We start from the raw sequence: 21,503 nt of genomic DNA, 5'->3' as shown, positions 1-21,503 counted from the left end.
TACTGGTTGTTTACCCTCCACCCCCCACTATGTAGTGGGGGGTGGAGGGTAAACAACTGGAATATGTGGAGGACCAAGTAAATCTTGCCCCATTGTTATCAAGGTGCTCAATTTGGCTAAATGATGAGGCTGGCGTCAATCGCGCAATTATATCTAATTCCATCTCCTGCCTACATGGCCCTAATATCCTCTGGCTTAGGTATATCAGAGACAACCCTCGCTTTAGGTTGTCTATATATATTTGAAAACCAAGAAAGTATCACTAAGAGGGACCAAGGATGGCTCAAGGACTGCTTTTATCCTATAGACGGGCTCGGGGAGGGGGGCGAGGTAATGAAACCAACAGTTCAAGATTACTGCCTCCTTTAATCTACTGAAGCAGTGGCTCCCTACTTAACTGTTGTACAGAACACTTGGGAGCGGATACTACTGACGCGCTTCCGAGTGGGCTCTATAAGATGGCTTCTATCCTTGACAATTTGCCTCTACTGATATATTATTTTGTCCCTGTGATGAGTTATCTCTGCAAACCTTAATACACTTTGTCTTTTTCTCCAAATTGCACATCCTTCTTACTAAACGCCTTTTACTTCTATTATGGCGCAAGAACAAGTTTAGCAGGTGTAGAGTTGTGCTGAATTTTTTTCAACAACTAGGTGCAAGGCAATTGGTTCTTTCTTAAAGAATACACTTTATTTGCGTAAATCCATGCTATTTTAGTATTTGATTTGATGGATGTTTATTGATGCACCTTGTCGTTCTTATGTCCTAAACTTTTTTAATTGATATGCGCAAGTTGAATTTCATGTTTTTATTATGTTTCTGCTTGTGTTTTATCTGTTTTATTCTATAATGAAATATTGTGGTTTTATTGTTTATCTTTCATTATCTTTCACAAGATCTTTGATTATTCCAGTGTGCACTAAGTGGCATTTTTTGCAAACAATATGTTGACAGCAGTATTGTACTTTAAAAAAAAAAAACAGAATCACATTAGTCACAATTCGGCTTACCTTGAAGCATGGCTGATGTGGTGTAATAATTAAATGGCACGTTCTTTACCATGTATTCATCAGGGTCGAGAGATGTTAGTTTGTCTCCAACAAGAACTGATTTTCCAGTGCCAGCGTTTCCAACCAACATAACAGGCCTGCGTCTTTCCAGGAGTTTATCCATGAAATATCGAACGCGGATTGTTTCATTAGTGTGTACCAAACAAGCCTACAAAGAGATCAATCGAAGACTTAGAGGCACCAATCAGGTAAAAACTGATATCAACTTTGCCATCCTCATCTTTTTATTTATATACCATAAATTAAAACGTAACACTATTACATTTCTTGTAAGTCTGTTGTAATGAAAAGCTCAAAATCACAGCACTTGCAAGGATTTTTGAAGTTCCAGACAAAATTGTTTTACCATCTAGGGGCTCCATTTCAACTAGTTTCAACTGAAGCTATTGTGAAGCAATTAACACTGGTACTATGAAACAGCTCCCAATAGTGGCTTCAAAATAGCATCCATCTCTATGGGTCTGGTTCGCGAGGACAGACTTTTGGTTTTGTAAATTCTTGTTTTGCCATAGTTTTGTAAAACTTCATAGTCAGGAAGACGCGGGGCCTCATAAACATAAAGAAATTGTCTAAAAGCAAAACATTGATTTTGGTCACAAATAACATACATTGCCATAGTAGTCGCTGACACAGAAGGGGTCTACTTTGTGCATGGATGTGCTCCTAGTGAAATAACTGAATACCCTTAATCACAGTGAAGCTAGCCAATGGCTAAAATTACCAGACTGCTTGCCCTAGGTTGTAAGCTATGGTGGGAAGAAGCAAAATGTGAGTGACACAATGGCAAACCAATGAATAAAGAGCGCGTGCTAAAAGACCCCATTAATAGGTATACAATACATATAATTTTAGTAAAATCAAAAAAAACTTGGTTAACCTTAGACCTAAAAAAATGGTCACACATTATGTAGAAAAATAATTCTTTGGATCTTGCAGGAGGCCAAGCAAAGTAACCGGAAGACCAAAACAGAGGAGGGGATTAAACTTAAATTATTCGCCATGGCACGTATAAATATCAAGACTTCGATATATCGTTAAAAAAAAAGACAGTGGTGCTGAGCAACTGGTCATTTAGGCTATGATCTTCAAAAATATGAAAGGTGATAATGTATAAACTCACTCACCTCATGTCCTTTACAAGCCAGCCCATGTGATGGTTTTGAAGCATTGAAAAAAGAGAGCTAAGAGGATAAAGCTGCCAAACGTCCTTGTCGCTCATATATGTCGATAAATAAAACCTTACTTCTGCTACTTTGTCTGCCCTTTTTATGTCCCACATGAGAAGTAAGAAAAGGTCCAGAACGAAGAAGCTCGCATTTCACTCTCAATCTCTGCTCCCTTTTCAGTGGACCTCACTAAAATGGTGTCTGCTGCCTACTGGGGTCAGAGAGTAGCCCCCCTCTCGTCTTAATATTACATAAAAAGAGAATTTGAAGTCAAGCTATTCGGACCGACAAAGCCAGTTCAGAAGTGAAACTGCGTGGAATGCACTATAAGGTAAAGTTTGAATGAATGTCTTAATAAAACTAAAAGTATTGTCTGCAGCCATTTGTATTCCATTAATCTGAAGGACCCTTCCACATATAACAGGTTGCCATGTCTGATTTTACAACTGGCCTATGTGCTCTTTTCATTAGGAGCTCAACGGTGGAAACAACACTGAGGGACCGTTTCTCCAAATTGTTTGCTTGTTTTCCACTCTTAAAAGACTTACTCTCGTACACCAATATGTGAGGTAACCTACTAGCATGGGGTATGGTGAGAAGTGGGTGTTACATGTAAGGAATGCCCTGTAATCTTCTGAACACCACGAATGCTTTGGGTATTGCAAACCCAGAGATTTACTGAAGAAGCCAGTCACTTTCTAGAGTGAGAACGGGAGGAAGGAAACACCCCAAAAAACTGAGATGAGAAGGGGGAGGGTGTGTGTATGTGTGTGGGTGTGTATGTGTGTGTGTCACTTAAAAACAAAGGTTACATGGGTGCTATAGCTAGGTTCACGTTGTACCTACATCTCATAGAAATTCAGCAGTTATAGCTATACATATAGTTATGTTAAGAAACTCAAATTTGTGACCTAAAGTTACTTAACAGCACATTGTTGAAAAGTGGGTTATTGGTAGGGGCAAATGAAGGTCTGTCACTGGCAATAAGGCCACTAACACATGGTAGGACTAAGCATAGGTCTTAGAAAATTATTCCTATGCTCAACCCTTGGTAACGTGGCTGCAAGCAGGCAGGCTAAACTTCAAAGACAGGTATGTAAAGCATTTTAAAACACCATTTCAGTGAATTATTAAGACACAACACATAATAAAAAATGTAATACCAATTTATAGAAATAGGAAGTATTTTTATCTTTAAAATGACACCAAAACGACAAAAAATCAAAGTAGGGAACCGGAGATATGAATTTTCAAAGATTTAATAAAATATAGCACTTGAAAGATTATAGCACCATATTGTGATACCTGCTCTTGATAGACCGGACCAAAGTTAAAGTTTCAGGCCGAGCTCGATGGAGCCCTGAGCAGCTACAGCTCGCGGCAGGTCCCGGTCTCAGTTTCCACCTTCACGCTTAGAAACTTTTCTGGAGCTTTTCTCCTTGAGGCCCCTCGAAGCTCCCAGCCAGTCCGGATTCGGTGAGGGTTCACCGGCTTGACTTGTGACAAGATCCCGGTCAACTTCCCTGGAGCGGACTTAGAAAAAATGTTAAATTGCTTCAGCAGAACAACCCAGAAATCCAGGCCGACACGTGATGGAAGGCAGGTTGCTTGGCTCTTGCGGTTGCTCCCGGTCACCTTTTCAACGAGCGGACTTAGAAACTTTTCTGGAGCTTTTTCTTGCGGGGTCTCTCGATGCTCCTCGTGGATCTAGATCCGATGAGGGTTTGCCGGCTTCAGATTTTCTCTAGTCCCAGTCAATCTCTGGAAGTTGGAGCTATGGAGCTTTTAGCGGGATGAACCAGGCTGGCTGGCTTGGCCGGCTCGTGGTTAAAGGCTGGCCAGGTTGAATCGGCCTCTCTATTGAACTTTTTTTCAAAGTTGGTCCAAAGTTCTCCAAACTTCTTGAACTTCTTCCTGAACTTCCTCAAGGGGTCCCAAAGTGTCTCAAACTCACTCCACGAGTCTGGAAGCTCCAAGATGGTCCTTGAAAGTTGAGGAAGTCAGTTCCTACAATCCACTGGTACAATATCCACTGATGGTTCTCCAAGGTGTAGATTTATTTGGTGATGTTCCAGATGAGCTCTTTTAACCTGTAGCTTTCAGGGAGTCCACTCTTTAGTTCTGTTCCAGCAAGATAATCCACAGGGCTCTACTTTAAGATGGTGCAGTCTTTAGAGGACAGGCCTTAGAAATCTTTGTACAGCACACTTCTCAACAGGGCACTTCTTGCTTCAGTAAGTTTCAAGCAGCAGATCTGGAGGGCACTGCCCCTCTCAGATACGTATTCCAAGTTCTCTGGGTCATGCATGAGGTCGCTTCTGACCAATGGGAGAAGGGTAACTCCTCAAAGTTATGACCAAATCCTGTAGAGTGTGGCATTATTTTGTCCCACAGTGCAACAAATCTTCCAAATCCATAACGGCTGATTTTCCAGCAAGGAGGTAAGAGTTGGCTAAACACACCCCTAGGATGGCTAATTTGCTTGGACTCTCCCCCCCCCCTGCATCCACTCATACCTTCCTTAATCCTACCATCTGCCTAAGGAGAGAAGTTCAGAGCTGTAACTGACAATGGTCTCTGCTCTCCCCTTTGAACAACATAGCTTACGACCCCTACCCCTGGCCTGGCATTCCTATGGAACAGCACACTGCCCTGCCAGCAGAGCTTGTTAACCCCAGGGGCTCTTTATCACCTCTTCAAGGTAGCCTGGCTAATCCACTTAACTCTGACCAATCAGGGCAGACCACTGGAAGGCTGAATTTGAACCTACAAACGAGAACGTCTTCTTCTTCTTGTATGTACCCTTTAGGAGAAATTCAACAATATGATATTGTTGGATTTATTAAATGGCAATTAATACAATTCTGGGAAGTTTTTAATTGACATTTGTATCCCTCTCCTGTCAATAGTTATTAACCAATAACTTTCTACCATGTTACTCTAAGTAACAGGGGATTTGCAAAGGGAAAAGTGACTTGGGCCATTTTTCCAGCACCAGGACTTATAAAAACATATGTTATAAGTACTTGCCTTATATCTACAGAAACCCCATCCCATGTGCTACCAGGGGAGACTTTAGGGGTTCTGAATCTGTAGAAATATTGCAGATTTTCCCTTTACAGTGCTCCTAGCATCAAAGTCGAATTTGAGCAGCACTTTACCACAATGTGGGGAGTGAAATGTGAAATTTCACTTTACCCAGGCATAAAAAAAACATTTTATAAGGGTGTACCTTATAAATACCTGATCCCCTGTCCCTGAGATACCTAGGGGAGACCCTGTGGATCCCTAATATGCCAAAACATTGAAAGATATCCATTTGTAAGTGCCCCAAACACCAAGGTCAAGTTTGGGCACAATTTACTTTTTAAAAGCAGTCCTGGCATCCAAGGATGTTTTTAAACTGACCTCAGGCTTCAGCAGTGCACACATGCAAGTGCAGAAAAAATGCTGACCTCTAAACTGCTATGCCCCAGGGTACTGGGGACTTCTAGGTAGTTGTTATCCCCCTGCCCTATTATATACCAGGGGCCTATAGAGGAGGCCATGCCAATCACAAAGGTACCCCACCATACCATTGTGTACCCTAGTGTATGAAGGTGTCTTAACTATATTCTAATGTGTCCCTTTCAGCATAGCACTGGCACTGGGCCTGGTTAGGCAGAGCCCAGAGTCAGTCAAAATAAGTTACCACCAGTATCAGTCAGCAAAAAGTTAGGGGGTGCCCAGGGAACAGGATGACTTTGCAACAGCTGCACAGCAAGTAGTGCCAGCTGCACCGTTTAGGCCTTTTTACAGTTGTGCAGCAAGTAGTGCCAGCTGCACTGTTTAGGCCTTTTTCCAGATGCGTGGCAAGTAGTGCCCGCTGCACCATTTAGGCAACTTTATCCGTGGGGACAGTTCTGATTGAGTTAGGACTCCCGCTGCATTGGCACCAACATTGACACTATGGATTCAGGGCCAGTTGGCCAGGGCGATTGCTAGGTTTGTAGGGCACCACGCCCTTGTACGTATATGTGGTACTAGGAATTGTTTTTCATGTAATTTGATTTCCACACACTGTTCTGAGTACCTCTAGAGGTGGTCTTAAGATGACGAGGTTGTTGTGCATATTTAGATTTTGCTAGTCAGATTTTGCTCCACCCTATGCTCTTTGCCCCTAACGTTAGTGATTCTCAGGAGCTGAGGGTCCAATAGTAGTCTGTTGAGATCATGGGCGTACAAAGCGGTTGGTGCCGAATGTGGTTCTGTTAACAGGCTGGTGTTAAGTACAGTGTTCACCAATGGTCACTGGGTGCTTGTTTATATTCTGTTCTACTTCAACTATATTTGCTTTGTGAAGGTTCTGAAAGTGGTCAAGTTGGTCCTATCATATGTAAACAATTCCCTTGTAAATATTATCTAGTGCCAGGTGGCATCTTGTATTCCTAGATGAAGGGCCCAACAAATACCCACCTCACTTCCCGGACAGCACATTAGTCTTGATATCTTCACCCAACGTCTGGAATATGTGTCCCCTTTTTGTCCTTTTACTTCTCCTCACCACCGCTTTCCCAGTAACTCCCTTCTTATATCCCCCTACCCTCCTCCGCCTCACTTTCCCAACATGGCCACCACTCGAGTTAAGGCTGGAAGTAATTGCTACAAAATCAATTATCCTCCCAACCAGACTAAAGCTGCAATAAAACGTTTGAAGCATAACACTATTGAACGTTTCCCGGATTCCCTCTTTGAGATCAATTTTACAATGGTCGCTTTGGGAGGCTCAAAAACGATTTAATTTTCTTCACTCACGACATCCCCTCTTTGTCCACCAGCTTATACAATTCCCTAACGTCACTTCCTACGCCTCTATCCCTCATGGGAAACAACTAAAAATGTCCTCCTCTGCGTGTTTCAAGGGCTACCTCACTATCTCACTCTATAACGACGGTACTGTCATGATCCAAGGCAAAGACACCTGTCTCTCGCTCTTTGACCACCTCTTCCCCTCCCTACTCCCCTCCTCTGCGACCGGGTTTTCCCCTGACTCTCCTTCTAGCTCTACCCATTACTCCCTCTCTCCTCCCCTGACCCCTCTACACTCCAATTGGCTGCACTCTCGAGAAGCACAGGTTGGCCCTCTTCCCTCCCCCTCCCCTAGTACCTCCTCTCCTATTCCTCCCCCCTCACAGTATGCCCCCCGCATCACTTCAGCCTTACCTCTAGCTAATATGCTCCTCGTCCATTCTGCACCATCCCGGTACTCCAATCTCTTCTCCTCCCCCATATTCCTTCCTGTCACTCCCCTTTTTAGTCCACCTCTCCTTCAACCTTCTCCCCAGTTAACTTTCCCTACGCTCCCCTTATTCCTCTGTCCTCCCTCCTTTCTACCCCCTCCTCCCCTCGTTATTCACCCTGATTTCTCCACAAACCCACTGCATCTCTCTCCTCCCTCCCACTCCTCCAGCAATGCTGTACCACTCCCTTTCCCCCATTGGTAACCCTTTCCATTTCCCTCCCTCGGGCCCAGCAGAACCACTTCCTTTCTTCAACTTCCCTTTCTCTCAACCCCCCTCACTCTACCAGATGCCCGTTCCCTCACAGCCACCTCTCCTAGCTGACAGGACCTCTACAACAACCTCGCCTCTTTTCCTCCCAAACATCCTACATCCCCAAGACTCCACACAGTCCTCCTCTCTCCTTCCACCTTACCGCCTTGTTCGCACCCATCTCCCCCTAAATATGTCCTTAATTCCTCTCCCCATTGCAACGCCAAAAAAGACAATTCTCCCTTCACCTACGATTCACCAACTCCCGCTCTCAACCTCCACCTTTCCCCACTCTTGAACCCCTTACCCCAACTCACCTCCTGTCCCCCCACCACTCCCTGCTTTTCACCACCAATTCCACCCCTGCATGTTTCCACCGAGCCACCCAACCTTCCGTGCTCTGCCTTACTCTCGCTGGAAAATAAGCTAGGCTCTCGTATCACCTCCATCTCCCAGCTTGTAGCTGACATTTCACTTTCAAGCTCCAAGATTTCCACCTTTCCATGCACCTCTACTCCTTCCCAACTTCCCACGAGATGCACACTGCCCACTCACCCCAATACAGCCAAGCTCAACCTGTCATCCGCAAACTTTGTTAACTCACACAAGCCCTTGAACGCCACTCTTCTTCAACCTGCATCCCCTAGTAACCCTACTATCTCTATTCTATATTTTGGAATGACAGAACTGAGAACATTGGGGGAGGTGTTGCAGTCATCTTTAGAAACTCCCTTCAACTTAAGGCTTCTCCTATCAGTTCCTTCCACACCTTTGAATGCCTTTCTCTTGAGCTTCAGTTGCACCACCGCTCACCCCTCAGATTCCATGTCATTTACCGCACCCCTGGTAGTGGCCCTTCATTTATGGAGGAACTCACTGACTTCATCAGCGACCAATATTTGCGAAGTGACAATCAGACCTTCGTGGGTGACTTCAATCTCCACTGGGGTGTACCGCATGACTCTTCGGCGAACTCGCTTGCCACCTTCCTCTCTGCAAATGTGCCCTCCGCAGATAATTTGGCCACGCTTCGTTCAGCAAGATCCAAGTACCACAAGCACATCTTCCTTGGGAATGCATTGCACTTCAAAACCCTTCTTGACTCAGCCAAAAATAGACCCAAAAAACTATTCGATCTCATCAAGATTCCTAAATGCTCTCCCCAACCTCCAAGTTGAAGGATTCTACAAAGCAAGCAGCGGATTACGCTATATTCTTCGATGAAAAAGTGAAATCACTTGTGGATCAGGTCGCTCATCCTACCCCTCCAGAGGAGCGCAAATCCTCAGCCATTTGGCAGAACTTTGACCCCGTCTCTGAAAATGACCTCCTCAAGTGCATCCGCGAAACAAAGCCCTCCAACCATTCTCTGGACTCCATCCCCAGTGCCATTGCCATTGACTTCTATACCCATTCCCTTTACTATTGGACCACTCTGGTCAACCTCTCCCTTTGTCAAGGCTCCCTTCCTGTTTCCTTCAAAACTGGGCAGGTCACCCCTCTGCTTAAAAAGCCCACTGCTGATGCGAATGACCTCAACAACTTCCACCCCATCACTAATCTACCCTTTCTTGCGAAGATCACAGAAAGATGTGCAGCAAAACAACTCTCTCGTCATATCAAGGACAATGATCTTCTTGACAATTGTCATTCCGGCTTCATCCAAAACTGCAACACTGAAACAGCCCTACTGCAAGTGGTTGATGACACGCTGAAGATTCTCGATTCGGGGGGGTCCTGTCTTCTAATTCTCCTTGATCTTTCTGCAGCCTTTGACACTGTCAATCACAACACCCTCAACACTCTTCAACAGAGAATGGGACGCGGAGGGCACTGTGCTTAAATAGTTTGCCTCCTTCCTCTCAGATAGAACGCAAATGATCAAAATAGCGAACAGTCTTTCATCTCTTGTGGCGGTAGGTCAAGGTGTTCCTCAAGGCTCTATACTTGCACCCACTTTGTTCAATCTCTATTTAGAACCCCTGGGTAATCTCCTAAGTAAAGCAGGGATCCACTATCATCTCAAATCTACCTCAAGGTTGCCTCCACTCACGATCTTTCCATCCTAAACTCCACTCTCGACTCCATTCAAAATTGGATGTCAACTCATCAACTGATTCTGAATCCCTCCAAAACTGAATTCCTCCTCACTCTCTCCTCCCCCGGTTCAATCATGGATGGATCAGATGAATCTACTTAACAATAAACCCATCATTGTCGACAGCGCAAAATCCCTTTGTGTCATACTCGACAAAAAACTCGATCTTCTCTCCCACATCAATTCCATTGCAAAGTCTGCTTGATACCAATTGCGCCTTCTTTGGGGAATTCATCGCTTTTTCCCAGAGCAGGACCTTAAAACCCTGGTGCAATCGCTGGTCCTCTCCTGACTGGACTACTGCAATTCTCATCGTACTGGCCTCCCCAAATCCCACTTGTCCCCCCTTAGATCTGTTCTCCATTCAGCAGCTCGTTTCATTTATGGGGCCAAAAGAAGCGACCACATCACACCGATGTTATCCACCCTCCGCTGGCTTCCCATCGAGGCTAGAGCTATCTACAAGACTGCCTGTTTCACCCACAAAGCCTTGCACACCTCCTCTCCTCGCTACCTGGCGAACAAGCTGAAACTCTCTGGAGGCTCTAGACATCACGTTATGCGGAAAATCTACTGCTTGAACCTCCCACATTCAAGAAGGAAAGATCGATGGCCCAATCCTTTTCAGGCAACGCGGTGAGAATATGGAACTCACTTCCGCCTCAGCTCCGGACCACCACCTCCTCCCAGGTCTTCAAAACGGACCTCAAAGTTCTCCTCCTCCAAAGAAACCTCCTAAAGTGGAGAAGTGTGGCTCAATGATTAGAGCGGCAGACCCTGATGCAGAGGTCTAGGCCGGGACCAGGGTTCAATTCCCCGCCTCGGCGGGTCTTGGGCTCAAAATTCCGCGGACCTGATAATTCTCGCCTCGGTGCCTATTCCAATCATAGAGTCCCACTCTGCAACTCTGGGCAATAGCTTGCTTAATCTCCACAACAGCCCCCACAACGCTAAGGATGCCTGGCCTTCACCCTGGGGGTGCCCAGGAGTGAACGCCTCACAGGGAAAGCCAGGACGGGTTCTATTATGTATGGAGCTTTTAGCGGGATGAACCTGACGGGCTTGGCCGGCTCGCGTTGAAGGCATGCGGCCTGGCTGGCCAGGTTGAGTCGGTCCCTCTATGGAGCTTTTTTTCAAAGTTGGTCCAAAGTTCTCCAAACTTCTAGAACTTCTTCCTGAAGTACCTCAAGTGCAGAAAAAGGCAGCTGCCCTCTAAACTGCCATGCCCCAGGGTACTGGGGACTTCTAGGTAGTTTAAATCCCCCTGCCTTATTATTATACTAGGGGCCTAAAGGGGAGGCCATGCCAATCACAGTGGTTCCCCACCATACCATTGTGTACCCTAGTGTATGTAGGTGTCTTAACTGTATTCTAATGTGTCTCTTTCAACATAGCACTGGCCCTGGGCCTGGTTAGGCAGAGCCCAGAGTCAGTGAAAATAAGTTACCACCAGTATCAGTCAGCAAAATGTTGGGGGGTGCCCAGGGCACAGGATGACTTTGCAACTCACATGTTATAGTTTCTTCAGATAAGTATAACTATGAGAACATAATTTGTATGGTTTTGTGTGTGTAAAACATGAACCTAACCATAACGTCCCTGTAACCTTTGTATTTTTTTCAGTGAATTTGTATATTTTTTTAGGTAAAGTAATATATAATTGGACCTGCGTGAACCAGCGAACCTGAGGAGGTCCTTAGATATATAAAGTGTTATTTCTTTCTTACCTCCAAAATTACTGAGCAGATTCACACCAAATTTCAAAAAGAGTTCTTTCTCGACCAAGAGCAAGCTTTCTTCCACATTTGGTGTAAATCTGTTCAGCGGTTCAGCCTGAAGCAGAGTCTAGAAATTGCAAAATCAATCCCCATAGACATTTAATGGGGGAAAGAAATTGCCCCCTTTTTCTCGGTTCCCGCTAGACAAATCACCCCCAAACTTTGCTTGCAGAACTAGGCAAAGTAGGGCACTTTTGGGGGGATATTTTGGGACGATTTGTCAAACAGCATCAAAATTAGCAAAACAAAAAACGCTTCGTCTATGGGAAAAGTTGGTCTTAACTATAACTACTGACAGTAGGACAGGAGGTGAGATATATATATATATATATAATTTTATATATATATATATATATATATATATATATATATATATATATATATATATATATATATATATATAAAATATATATATATATATATATATATACATATTCACTGAAAAGACCATAGGTTTCAGGGGCGTTATAGTTAGTTAACATTTCACTCGTACAAAACCAGAGAAAATCTGTTATAGTTAGTTCAGCTAACTATAACTCGGCCCCCAAAATGCATTGCTGATAAAGTCATATATGACATCATTCATGAAATGGTCAGTGACATCACTGATGACATCATTGATGACATCATCCAGTGACTGTGTGTTTGTTTAAAGTTTAAATGTTTTATATATATGCCAAGGTGTATTGAAGAATGAGTGGTTGTATAAGTGTCTGGAATGAGGATTTAGTAGGTGCGTGAATCACTGTTTAAGTGTGTTATTAAATGTGTCTTACTGAATGCATGGGTTAGTGGCTAAACTGTGTGGATGTCTGCATCAGTCTGTCTGTTGTTGTATAAGCTGCTGCATGGGTTGGGCAGTAGCTACATGAGTGTCTATATGGGTTATCAATTGGTTGCCTGAGTATTTGTATGGGTGCCTGAGTGTGTGTGTGGGTGGGAAGTGTGTGACTCTGTGCATAGATGTTTGAGTGATTGATTCACCGGGTGTATGGGTTCAAGAGAGCTGCATGGGTGGGTGAGTGTGTTTATTGGTGTGTTGATGAGTGAATGGATGGGTGTATGGGTTCAAGAGAGCTGCATGGGTGGGTGAGTGTGTTTATTGGTGTGTTGATGAGTGAATGGATGTCTAAGTGATACATGTCCAATAAACTACATATGTAAAAGGCAGTGTATGTGAGAGTTGGAATATATAAATGACTTTACGTGAGAGTTAGTGATTGTGAGAGTGGCTGTATGGATGAGTGTGTACTTGTATCAGTGATTGTATAAGAGAGGAAGTATGCGTTTTTATTTTCTGTATGAATAAGTGATGTGGTGTGTGTATAACTGTACACGTGAGTAAATGGAAGTGTGATTGATTCTTTGCCTGACTGACTAGGTGTGTGAGAAACTAAGGATGAGTGGTGGTGTGTGAGTGTCTGTATAGGTGTATGAGTGCATATGATAGTGTTGTATTGGGGAGTGACTGCATGTATGAGTGATTGTATGGGTGAATGAGTGGATGTGTGTGTATATCTAGGAATCAGTGAGTGCGTATGTTGTAACTGGTATTGGTGTGTTGATGGTTTCGAAAATGGTAGTCTGTATTTTACAATGGGTGTATCAAAGGTTATATTAGGGTGTGAGGAGGTGCATCAGATTTTCACATGGATGATGTCATCAGTGATGTCATTTGAGATGTCATCAGTGATATCACTGACCATGTCATGAATGATGTAATATGTGACGTCATCAGCAGTGCATTGTGGGTGCGCAAGTTATAGTTAGCTGAACTAACTATAACAGCTGAATTTCTCTGGTTTTGTACGAGTGAAATGTCCAACTAAATATAACGTCCCTGAAACCTATGTTTTTTTCAGTGAATTTTGAAGGTTTTTTAAATGCTCATTTCCAACTATAACATAGCAGTCTTTTTTTCAGAGTGGTGGAGAAAGGTGATCGTGACCTCAAAACAACTTTTAGCAATCCCACTGTGTGGGATTTACTGGAGGTAACAGTTAGCCCCCAACCTCAATCTTGGGGGCCAACTACCTATTTTATTACCTCCAGTAAGTCCCACACAGCAAGATTACTAACTTGTTATATCAGGCCCCACTCCCTCACTGCACCACTGTGCAAACGCGCCCCATGGCGCATTATAAGATAAGATATTAAGTCCCCTTGAATCCTGAGAGTCCATGGGGGCCATCTAGCCTACCAGGTACCTCCAGTAAGCACCACAGAGCTGGATTGCAGAGAGGTGTTCCGAGGCCACGCCCATTTTTACACCACGCTGCAAACGCAGCTCCTGGTGCACTACTGCTCGGAGGATGAAGTCCACTTGTGTCCTCAGGTCCTCAGGACACAAGAGGACCACCAACAGTGAGACAGCAAGGCTCCCCACCCTTATTCAATTTACCCCTGTGGAGGTGGCGGAACCCGGGACAGCATGGGGGGTTGGGACCCCCCACGTCTTTATTTTCAAAGCCCCGGGGAGGCTGCGTGCCCCCGTATTTAATTACTATAGCCCCTGGGAGGTTGCGGTCCCTGGGGCTGAGGGCCCCCCTTGGGCCCCGCAAATTTAAACCACGTTGTCCCCGAGACCTGGCCCACCCGGGGGTCTCATTAAAATGAAGCGGGGGAGCCTGCGCTTCATTATTTATTTATTTTTCAGTGGGATTTGCGAACAGAACACGAATTCCGCCAAAATTATTTAAAAAAAGCTTTTTTGGCCCTAGGGGTCCCTTGTGGGACCCTCTGAACAGACCTAGGGGGTCAAGGTGTTTCTACCCTGTCCCCTTTTCTTGTTTTTTATCGTTATTTTACTGTTTTCTTGTGACTTGGTTCTACTGAGTTACAAGAAAACAGTAAACTCGGTTCTACCGAGTCACAAGATGTGAAGCTCGTGACCGGTAGGGTTTGCGAACCCACTGCGCCCACAGATATTGAAACTTTTTCTTTTTCTACTTTCTCAGGAACTACTGAACGGATTTACACCATTTAAAAAAAAATATCTCTTTCTGAACCAAGGGTACCTTTTTTCTAAATTTGGTGTAATTCCGTTCAGCAATTCAGGCTGTAGCTTTGTCTAAAGTTTCCTATGGAAATTAACATGGGAAAAATGCATTTTGGGAGCCCCTTTTTTCTCTGCCCCCACTTGACGAATCACCCCAAAACTTTCAAGACAGGAGCTGACCAGAGCGCCCCACTAGTTTTGAAACTTTGGCGAACATTCGTCAACCGGCGCCAAAGTTATTGGGAAAAGAAAAACACTTTTTGAATAGAAACGGGGTCCTAACTATAACTACCTACTGGCGACTGTCAGTAGGTAAGATAGATAGATAGATAGATCGATAGATAGATAGATAGTCCTAGGGTATGGGGTCCCCGTAGACTCAGTGAGTCTCGGAGAGTGGGTATGCGCCCCCCTCCACTTTGATCTATGCAGTGGCCCAGGGATGGGATCCCAAGGGACATAATTGGCCATAGCGCCCGCCTCTTTGTTCTAATATATTAGCCCGTAAGATGGGTCGCCGGGACCTCGATGAGGGAGAGAAGGCCTCAGTGAGGAAGGTTTTGTGCTCCCTTCCTTTTGTAATTCAGCATATTCGAGAGTCCAGCTGGGTCGCTGCTTTTTAAAAAGAAAATTATTTTGACAGCTACCATCCCCCAACAATGCTTCATGGGGGAGGGTTCTCTACCCAACACCCTTATATATATTTTTTTTTATTAAACTCAGGACATGGCACTGAGTCCATGAGTCCTGTAATGGCTGCCTGTAACATTTTTCCTCATGTTACAGAGAGCTAATCAGAGCGCTCACCCTTGCAGGAGCCTGAGTCATGTGGGAGTGAATTGGCCCTGGGTTAAAAAAGCCCCCTGGCCTGATCGGTAGGCTCTATTTTTTTTACTGGACTCATGGGACTCTCAGGAGAGTCCTTCGAACCCAACAGTCTGAATATACAAATATTTTGGATCCCTAGCTTTTCAAAAAACGGATTTACACCAAATAACAAAAAGCACTCTTTCTGGATCAAGACCTAGCTTCCTTACACATTTGGTGTAATTCAATTCAGAAGTTTCTGCAATATCGCTTTTTAAAAATGTCTATGGAAAATGCATGGGGATTTTGCATCTTGGGACTCCCCCTTATTCTCAGCCCCCCCTTTGATGGATCACCCCAAAATGTTCCATGGACAAACTAGGTCGGTGGGAGCACTTTCTTGAAAGCTTCATGTATAGTCGTCCAACAGCACCAAAGTTACTAGTAAAACAAACAAGCATTTGCAATGCAATCTGTTTCGCCTTTGGGACCTTATACGTAGTTAGCGATTTAGCACATTTAGGGTAAAGGCATGATATGGGGTGACTCATCTGCATAACAGCAGTAACCAATAGATTCTGGAGCACACCGGTGTAGGGATTAAGCTTGTGCAGAGGTGGGGCATGGTGGTAGCAGAGAGCAGACTGGGGAACAACTTCTAAGCCCTAGGTTCTGATGGAGAGCATAGAGAACTGAAGCCCTCAACCGATGCTCAACTTTCTGTGCACTGAATACAGGAAAACCCCAAACTTGCTCAGACGTGCAACAGGCAAGTACAGACTCCATGCTCCTGAAGCCCTTCCCTCTCTGTGGAGAGTGAGGGGGAGACCTTGTTTTGTGGAACGTCTACAGGTAGCTTCCATTAGAAAAGAAAAGCAAGGCAGACATGTTGCAATCCACAAGGATCATGCTTATACCCGTTAGCTATGACTTTTACTTTAAAATAAAAAAATGAAATAAAAAAAAAATATATATATATATAAATATGTATGTCAGTAAATTCGGCAGTCGACTCGAGGCAGCCGCCCCAGCCCAAATCCAACAAGACGAAAGAGCAGACCCAGGATTTCGTGCTTTAATCAAGGTGCTTTATTTCCTCCAGCAAGCCAGCCGCCATGTACAACAGGGTGCACATGGTTAAATTATGCCGAAATTAAAAGAACGCTTGAGACTACCAGCTTATTTTAAGGTCAAGCACATCGCCCTCAACATACTTACTGATTAGCAGCTCCTACCTGTCCACTGTAAATTGAACATCAGAGGTTGCTCTGGGTTTGACATTGCAAGAGATTTATTCTCATCCGAGCAGATATCAGAGCATTCTCGGCATTCCACTTATCCGAAGACTACCAATCACTTTAGCAGGAACACAAGAGGCAGCCAGTTCTTAACACCTTCCTCAAAACATGCACCACCAAGATGTTCCACCGCATTTGGTTAAACACAAATATTGTTTATAATACTTTAATAAAACTGTGAATGGTGATGAAGGCAGAGCATTGACAGGATGTTGGGGGTCATCAATCGGACACATATTAATCTGTAATTTTGGTTGCTGGGTTTTCAATGCAAGTCTGCAAAAACATTTAGCCTGTGTCCAGAGAGTACAGAGTGAGTAACCATGTGTAGGAATCTTCACTGCCATTGAGGGGTTCAGAGGATATCATAAACGACAAACTCAAAAGCAGAGTGGCTCGTAAAAGTCGCTACAATCCAGAAACAGCAATAAAGGACTACATTACAGGTTAAATATTTTTTTACAATACAAGTTTATTTTGGTCCAGTTATCATTTAATGAAGTATTTAGGGCCATATGTATCAAGGCCAAATGGGTTCGCAAACGCCGAAATTCACAGAATTTCGGCTTTTGCAAACTCATTTTCACAAAATGGTATGTATGAAGGAATTTGGGTGCAAAATAAGGAATCGCAAAATTTGCGATTCCTTATTTTGCGATTGCATGTAAGGAATCGCAAATTTTGCGATTCCTTAAATGCAATGTATGAAGCAAAAAAAATCCAAAATGCCCTTAAGGAATCGCAAAGTTGGTGGTAAGTTGCGATTTCCTTGAAAAATGCACATTTCGGCATTTTTCAAAGTGCCTTGTGACGCATATACATTCCCTTAGGGCATGTATGTGCACCACATGTGCACCCATACTTATTTCAAGGGTGCAACAGGGTGTCATTTGGACACCCCTGCCCCCTTGAAATTATTCTCAATTTGCGATTCGCAAATTGCGAATCGCAAATTGAGAAAAACTCCCCATTCCTTCCTATGGGCGAATTCGCAATTAAGGAATATCAGGAAATCGCGAAATATTTGCGATTTTCTTGATACATACCAATTAGCGATTCTGAAATAGCGATTTCTTAAAAATCGTTATTACAGAATCGCTAATTTGTATCTTGATACATATGGCCCTTAGTAACAGTGAAATGCTAACTCAAAATATTAATTAAAATACTGGACTTTGAGATTTAATTGTTGTAAAAAGAAGATTTTTTTTAAATTATGTAGAAATCGAAGACAAAAAAAAACTAAACCTTGCTTGTTAAAACCCCATTTTCTCTGCAAAATTCAGAGGTTTTGTAAGCTGCTGTCTGCAAGTGTCGGCCAACAATGGGTCTAAATTGCAATTAGAACGCTTAGGTCTTTATTCATGAAAATAGTACTAATTAACAGGAGGGAAAAAGTTCTCTCTGTCAGCCCCGCCCGCCCTGCCTCAAGTGTGGTTTCTGGATCTCCCAGCGCGAGCGGGGTGCTTCATTGTGTGCTACCGATCTTCAAGACTGAGAAAGCAGGTTCGAGCCTGGCATCCGCTCAACATCCTGTGATTAAAAAAAAACACGTCCTTGCCTAATGTAGCTGGTGTTCGCATTATATAGATATAAGAAGCATTCTCGCATGTACAGTATGTCAAATTATAGTTACGCGTGAGACATGTTAGCATTGTGTGCATTTTTGAAGCGGCACCATGTGGCGTAAATAATCAAATGTAGATATATAAATGCGTGAGCAGCTTCCCTTCTCGGTACAATGAATATGCCAGCACTATTTCATCGCCACCAAAGCTACGTGGATTCGAGTAAGAATGAAGAAAATGCAGAATGCGTAGAATATAAGGCAGCATAAGAGAGCTGTTTGTATTGCGCATGCCATTAAGACAGGCCAGGCAAAATATAGTGCAAAGTCACAAACAAATCACAGGACAAACAAGCATTGAAAATGCAATAGGGCTCGGATTTACCCGAGACCTATTGCATTTTAATTGGAAGTGCTGGCATGAAAGAAGGCACGAACGGGAGGGGGTGGGCGGATGGTTGTGGTACAAAAAGTTACAGACTGCAGGGAAAGGGGAGAAACTTTTGGGAATTCCAAAAGTTGGAAATTTGCACCCATGATAGGTCGGACACCTGCTGGTGCTTTTTGATCTCATTTGGGATTGAGCCACTGGGAGTGAACAGACAACACACAATATAGTCTTTCTCTAGGTAAGTCTTCTACATAGCCATTCCATGTTAAAAACCATTTTGTTTTCAATTCCCTCCTCTCAGATTCTAGCAATAGTGCATCCAGCGGCAGTTCAAGAGTTAATAAAGGCATCAGCGTTGACGACCTCTTTCCTCTTGGAGTTGGTTAGATCCTAGCCATTCATTTGGCCGCTGACAGGTCCTCGAATGATAATGACTTTCCATCACCCCCAATCTGTTTTATCTACCGCGGTGTAATCGAGACAATCCTGCCAATGGCCTTCAAAGGAACATTGTGTTAATATTAAAGCCTCACCCCTATTAACACGCCTCGGTGTTCTCATTCAGAATATTAATGAACATTAGCTCACTCAGCTGTGGGAAAATTAAGTATTCTTTTATTTTAATTATAAAGCAATTGACTTTCACAAACCTGTAATGGCATATCTGGATCAAATTCAAATTTGGGAATGAGCTTGGACCAGGGCTCAAACTTCTTTGTTTCCGGGTCAAGGTAGTAGTCATAGACGGTGCCTTGGGAGGGAAACTTGATGGTCTTAAATTCCGTCACCCACCATTTGCTGAACTCCACTCTGTAGTCGACGAGCTGCAAGACGAATTCAATGTGTAAAGGTGAAACATATTAAAGCGGTGGATGTCAAAAATATTAAAAAGCTGTAGTTCGTACATAGTTTTATTACAGGATCGGATACAAAATTTACACAAGATCGTATATGTAATTCATACAAACAATTTTCATGTGCTTTTCACTATATCCTTTACAACTGATCACGGATACAACAGGATTTATAAATAAGGTTTCTAATAATAAAACATATAGGATATATCTTTAGTGTTCGAGGCCATATTGTATTGTAGATGTAAAACTAGTTTGGGCTGATGTTATGTGAGTTAGCGTTTCACATGATGATCCGATTACAATGATGTATAGAGTTCCAAACAAACAGATGTGTAAAATAAATAAGAAATTCCGATATTTCCCTGAAGGGCCAGTAATGCCCCTTTGTGGTGTCGGTGACCTGTACCAAACTCCCTGCCTTGGGTACTGAGGCTTTTCAGGTCACCAGAACCGTCCAATGGCTCGATTATGGTAAGAGTGAACACGGTGACTTAGCCGTTGTTTTTCCTCCATGTTATTCACAAAGCACTTAAAAGCCTCTAGGGGTATCAAAGCACTGCAATGATAAATCATAATAAAGCCCAGCACACGTTCCTCCAGGTGGAGCTCTATTTAGTGTGGTGGTCTTATTTGCTCTTAGTCTGTCAGAGGATTTAAAGATACACAAGTGTCATACTAATAGAGGTAGGCGTGTCTGAGCACCAAGCATTTGACTAATCTCTCCCTTTACATAGATAACCAGGATTAGCCACTCTACTTTCTGCGATTTGGGGACCATCAACGTAGGCAAAGCATCCTGCATCCCAAGCAGTGATGACCCACTCTGGCAGGTGCTCCGCATTGACACATGCACCACTTTGAAGGAGAGGACTGGCACTGGAGCATGGTATTTGGAGGTAGAGTCAGCAGCAGACATGGTAGGGAACATTCACTCGGATTATTTGTAGTTTGCTCTCTCCCCTCCGTATATGGATGAGCAACTCTGAAGAGTGGAAGAGCCTATCCCCGTTGCATAACTAACCATGACTGGGACATAGCTGTACTATGACAGCTGCTATATAGTAATGGATATACTGGGCATGCTGTCTACTGCTGCCCTTGCGGTTTACCAGGCTGTCACCCAGCATTCACCAGCTAACAGCACTCCTTTTTCCTCGACTGATGTGTACTCCCTGGTTTTCTCCACTAGGCGCCATTGGGTAGTGGCAAAGTGGATCACATTGCAAGAAACACTGTCCTCGGATGGATCTGTCGGCAGGGGCAGACCTGCGCACTCGGGGGACACTGGGACACAGTCTGGGCGCTGATTCCTTGGTATCTCTCATCACTACATCCGCACCACTTATAGCGCCACAAAGGGTAAGGGGCATTCGCCAATGCCATGTAATGGACTCCATAAAGTCCAAGATCCTAAACGTTTAACTGGTTAGATTGCACAGATCGGCCAAATTTTAGAATGTTTGTCCAATCAAAAATGTTAAAGACATCTCAGTTGACAATAATTTGCCATTTACTCCTTTTGATCTACGAGAAAGGCGTGTCTTTTCAAAACTGGAATTACGGGCCCAATACTATTAAGCTAGATAGTCTGTGCAGAAAGAAGCAATGAATTTAACCAGTTGACTTTAAATTCATAGGAGTAGAAACCTGAAGTTTTGTTGTATATTGGTTGCCTCTCTCTCACCAGGACACTGCTCCTGTCCAAACAGCACAACGCAGGATGAACATTGAACTTCTGCCACAGCCAATGTCTAAAGAGGGTTTTAGAACCTGTTACTGCTAGTTCATACCCAGGCAGAAATCTGTCCTCGCTGCAAATTCCCCTCTAAAACTAGATTCTAAAGGGATTAGAGATCAGACATTAAAATATGAATACTCGATCCCTCCAGCTACTGCACGTCCTAACACTTGAATACACACACTGCACAGGCTACTTTGA

At 43.7% G+C, this 21,503-nt stretch overlaps 1 protein-coding gene across 1 annotated transcript in view; it reads right to left on the bottom strand.

Annotated features, from left to right (window-relative positions):
• DNAH9 (dynein axonemal heavy chain 9) overlaps positions 1–21,503 on the bottom strand; it is a 1,435,662-nt gene that overhangs the window by 814,699 nt on the left and 599,460 nt on the right. Inside the window, exons 37-38 of the mRNA XM_086930591.1 lie at positions 19,358–19,531; positions 1,014–1,221 (exon numbers count right to left, since the gene is read on the bottom strand). Coding sequence (XP_086786717.1) covers positions 1,014–1,221; positions 19,358–19,531 — 382 coding nt within the window. The remainder of the gene's footprint in view (positions 1–1,013; positions 1,222–19,357; positions 19,532–21,503) is intronic.

This window comes from Lissotriton vulgaris, chromosome 7, assembly GCF_964263255.1.
Source record: "Lissotriton vulgaris chromosome 7, aLisVul1.2, whole genome shotgun sequence".
NCBI lineage: Eukaryota > Metazoa > Chordata > Amphibia > Caudata > Salamandridae > Lissotriton > Lissotriton vulgaris.
Note: the sequence above shows the minus strand (reverse complement) of the source record. Positions and strands in the feature narration are given on the sequence as shown.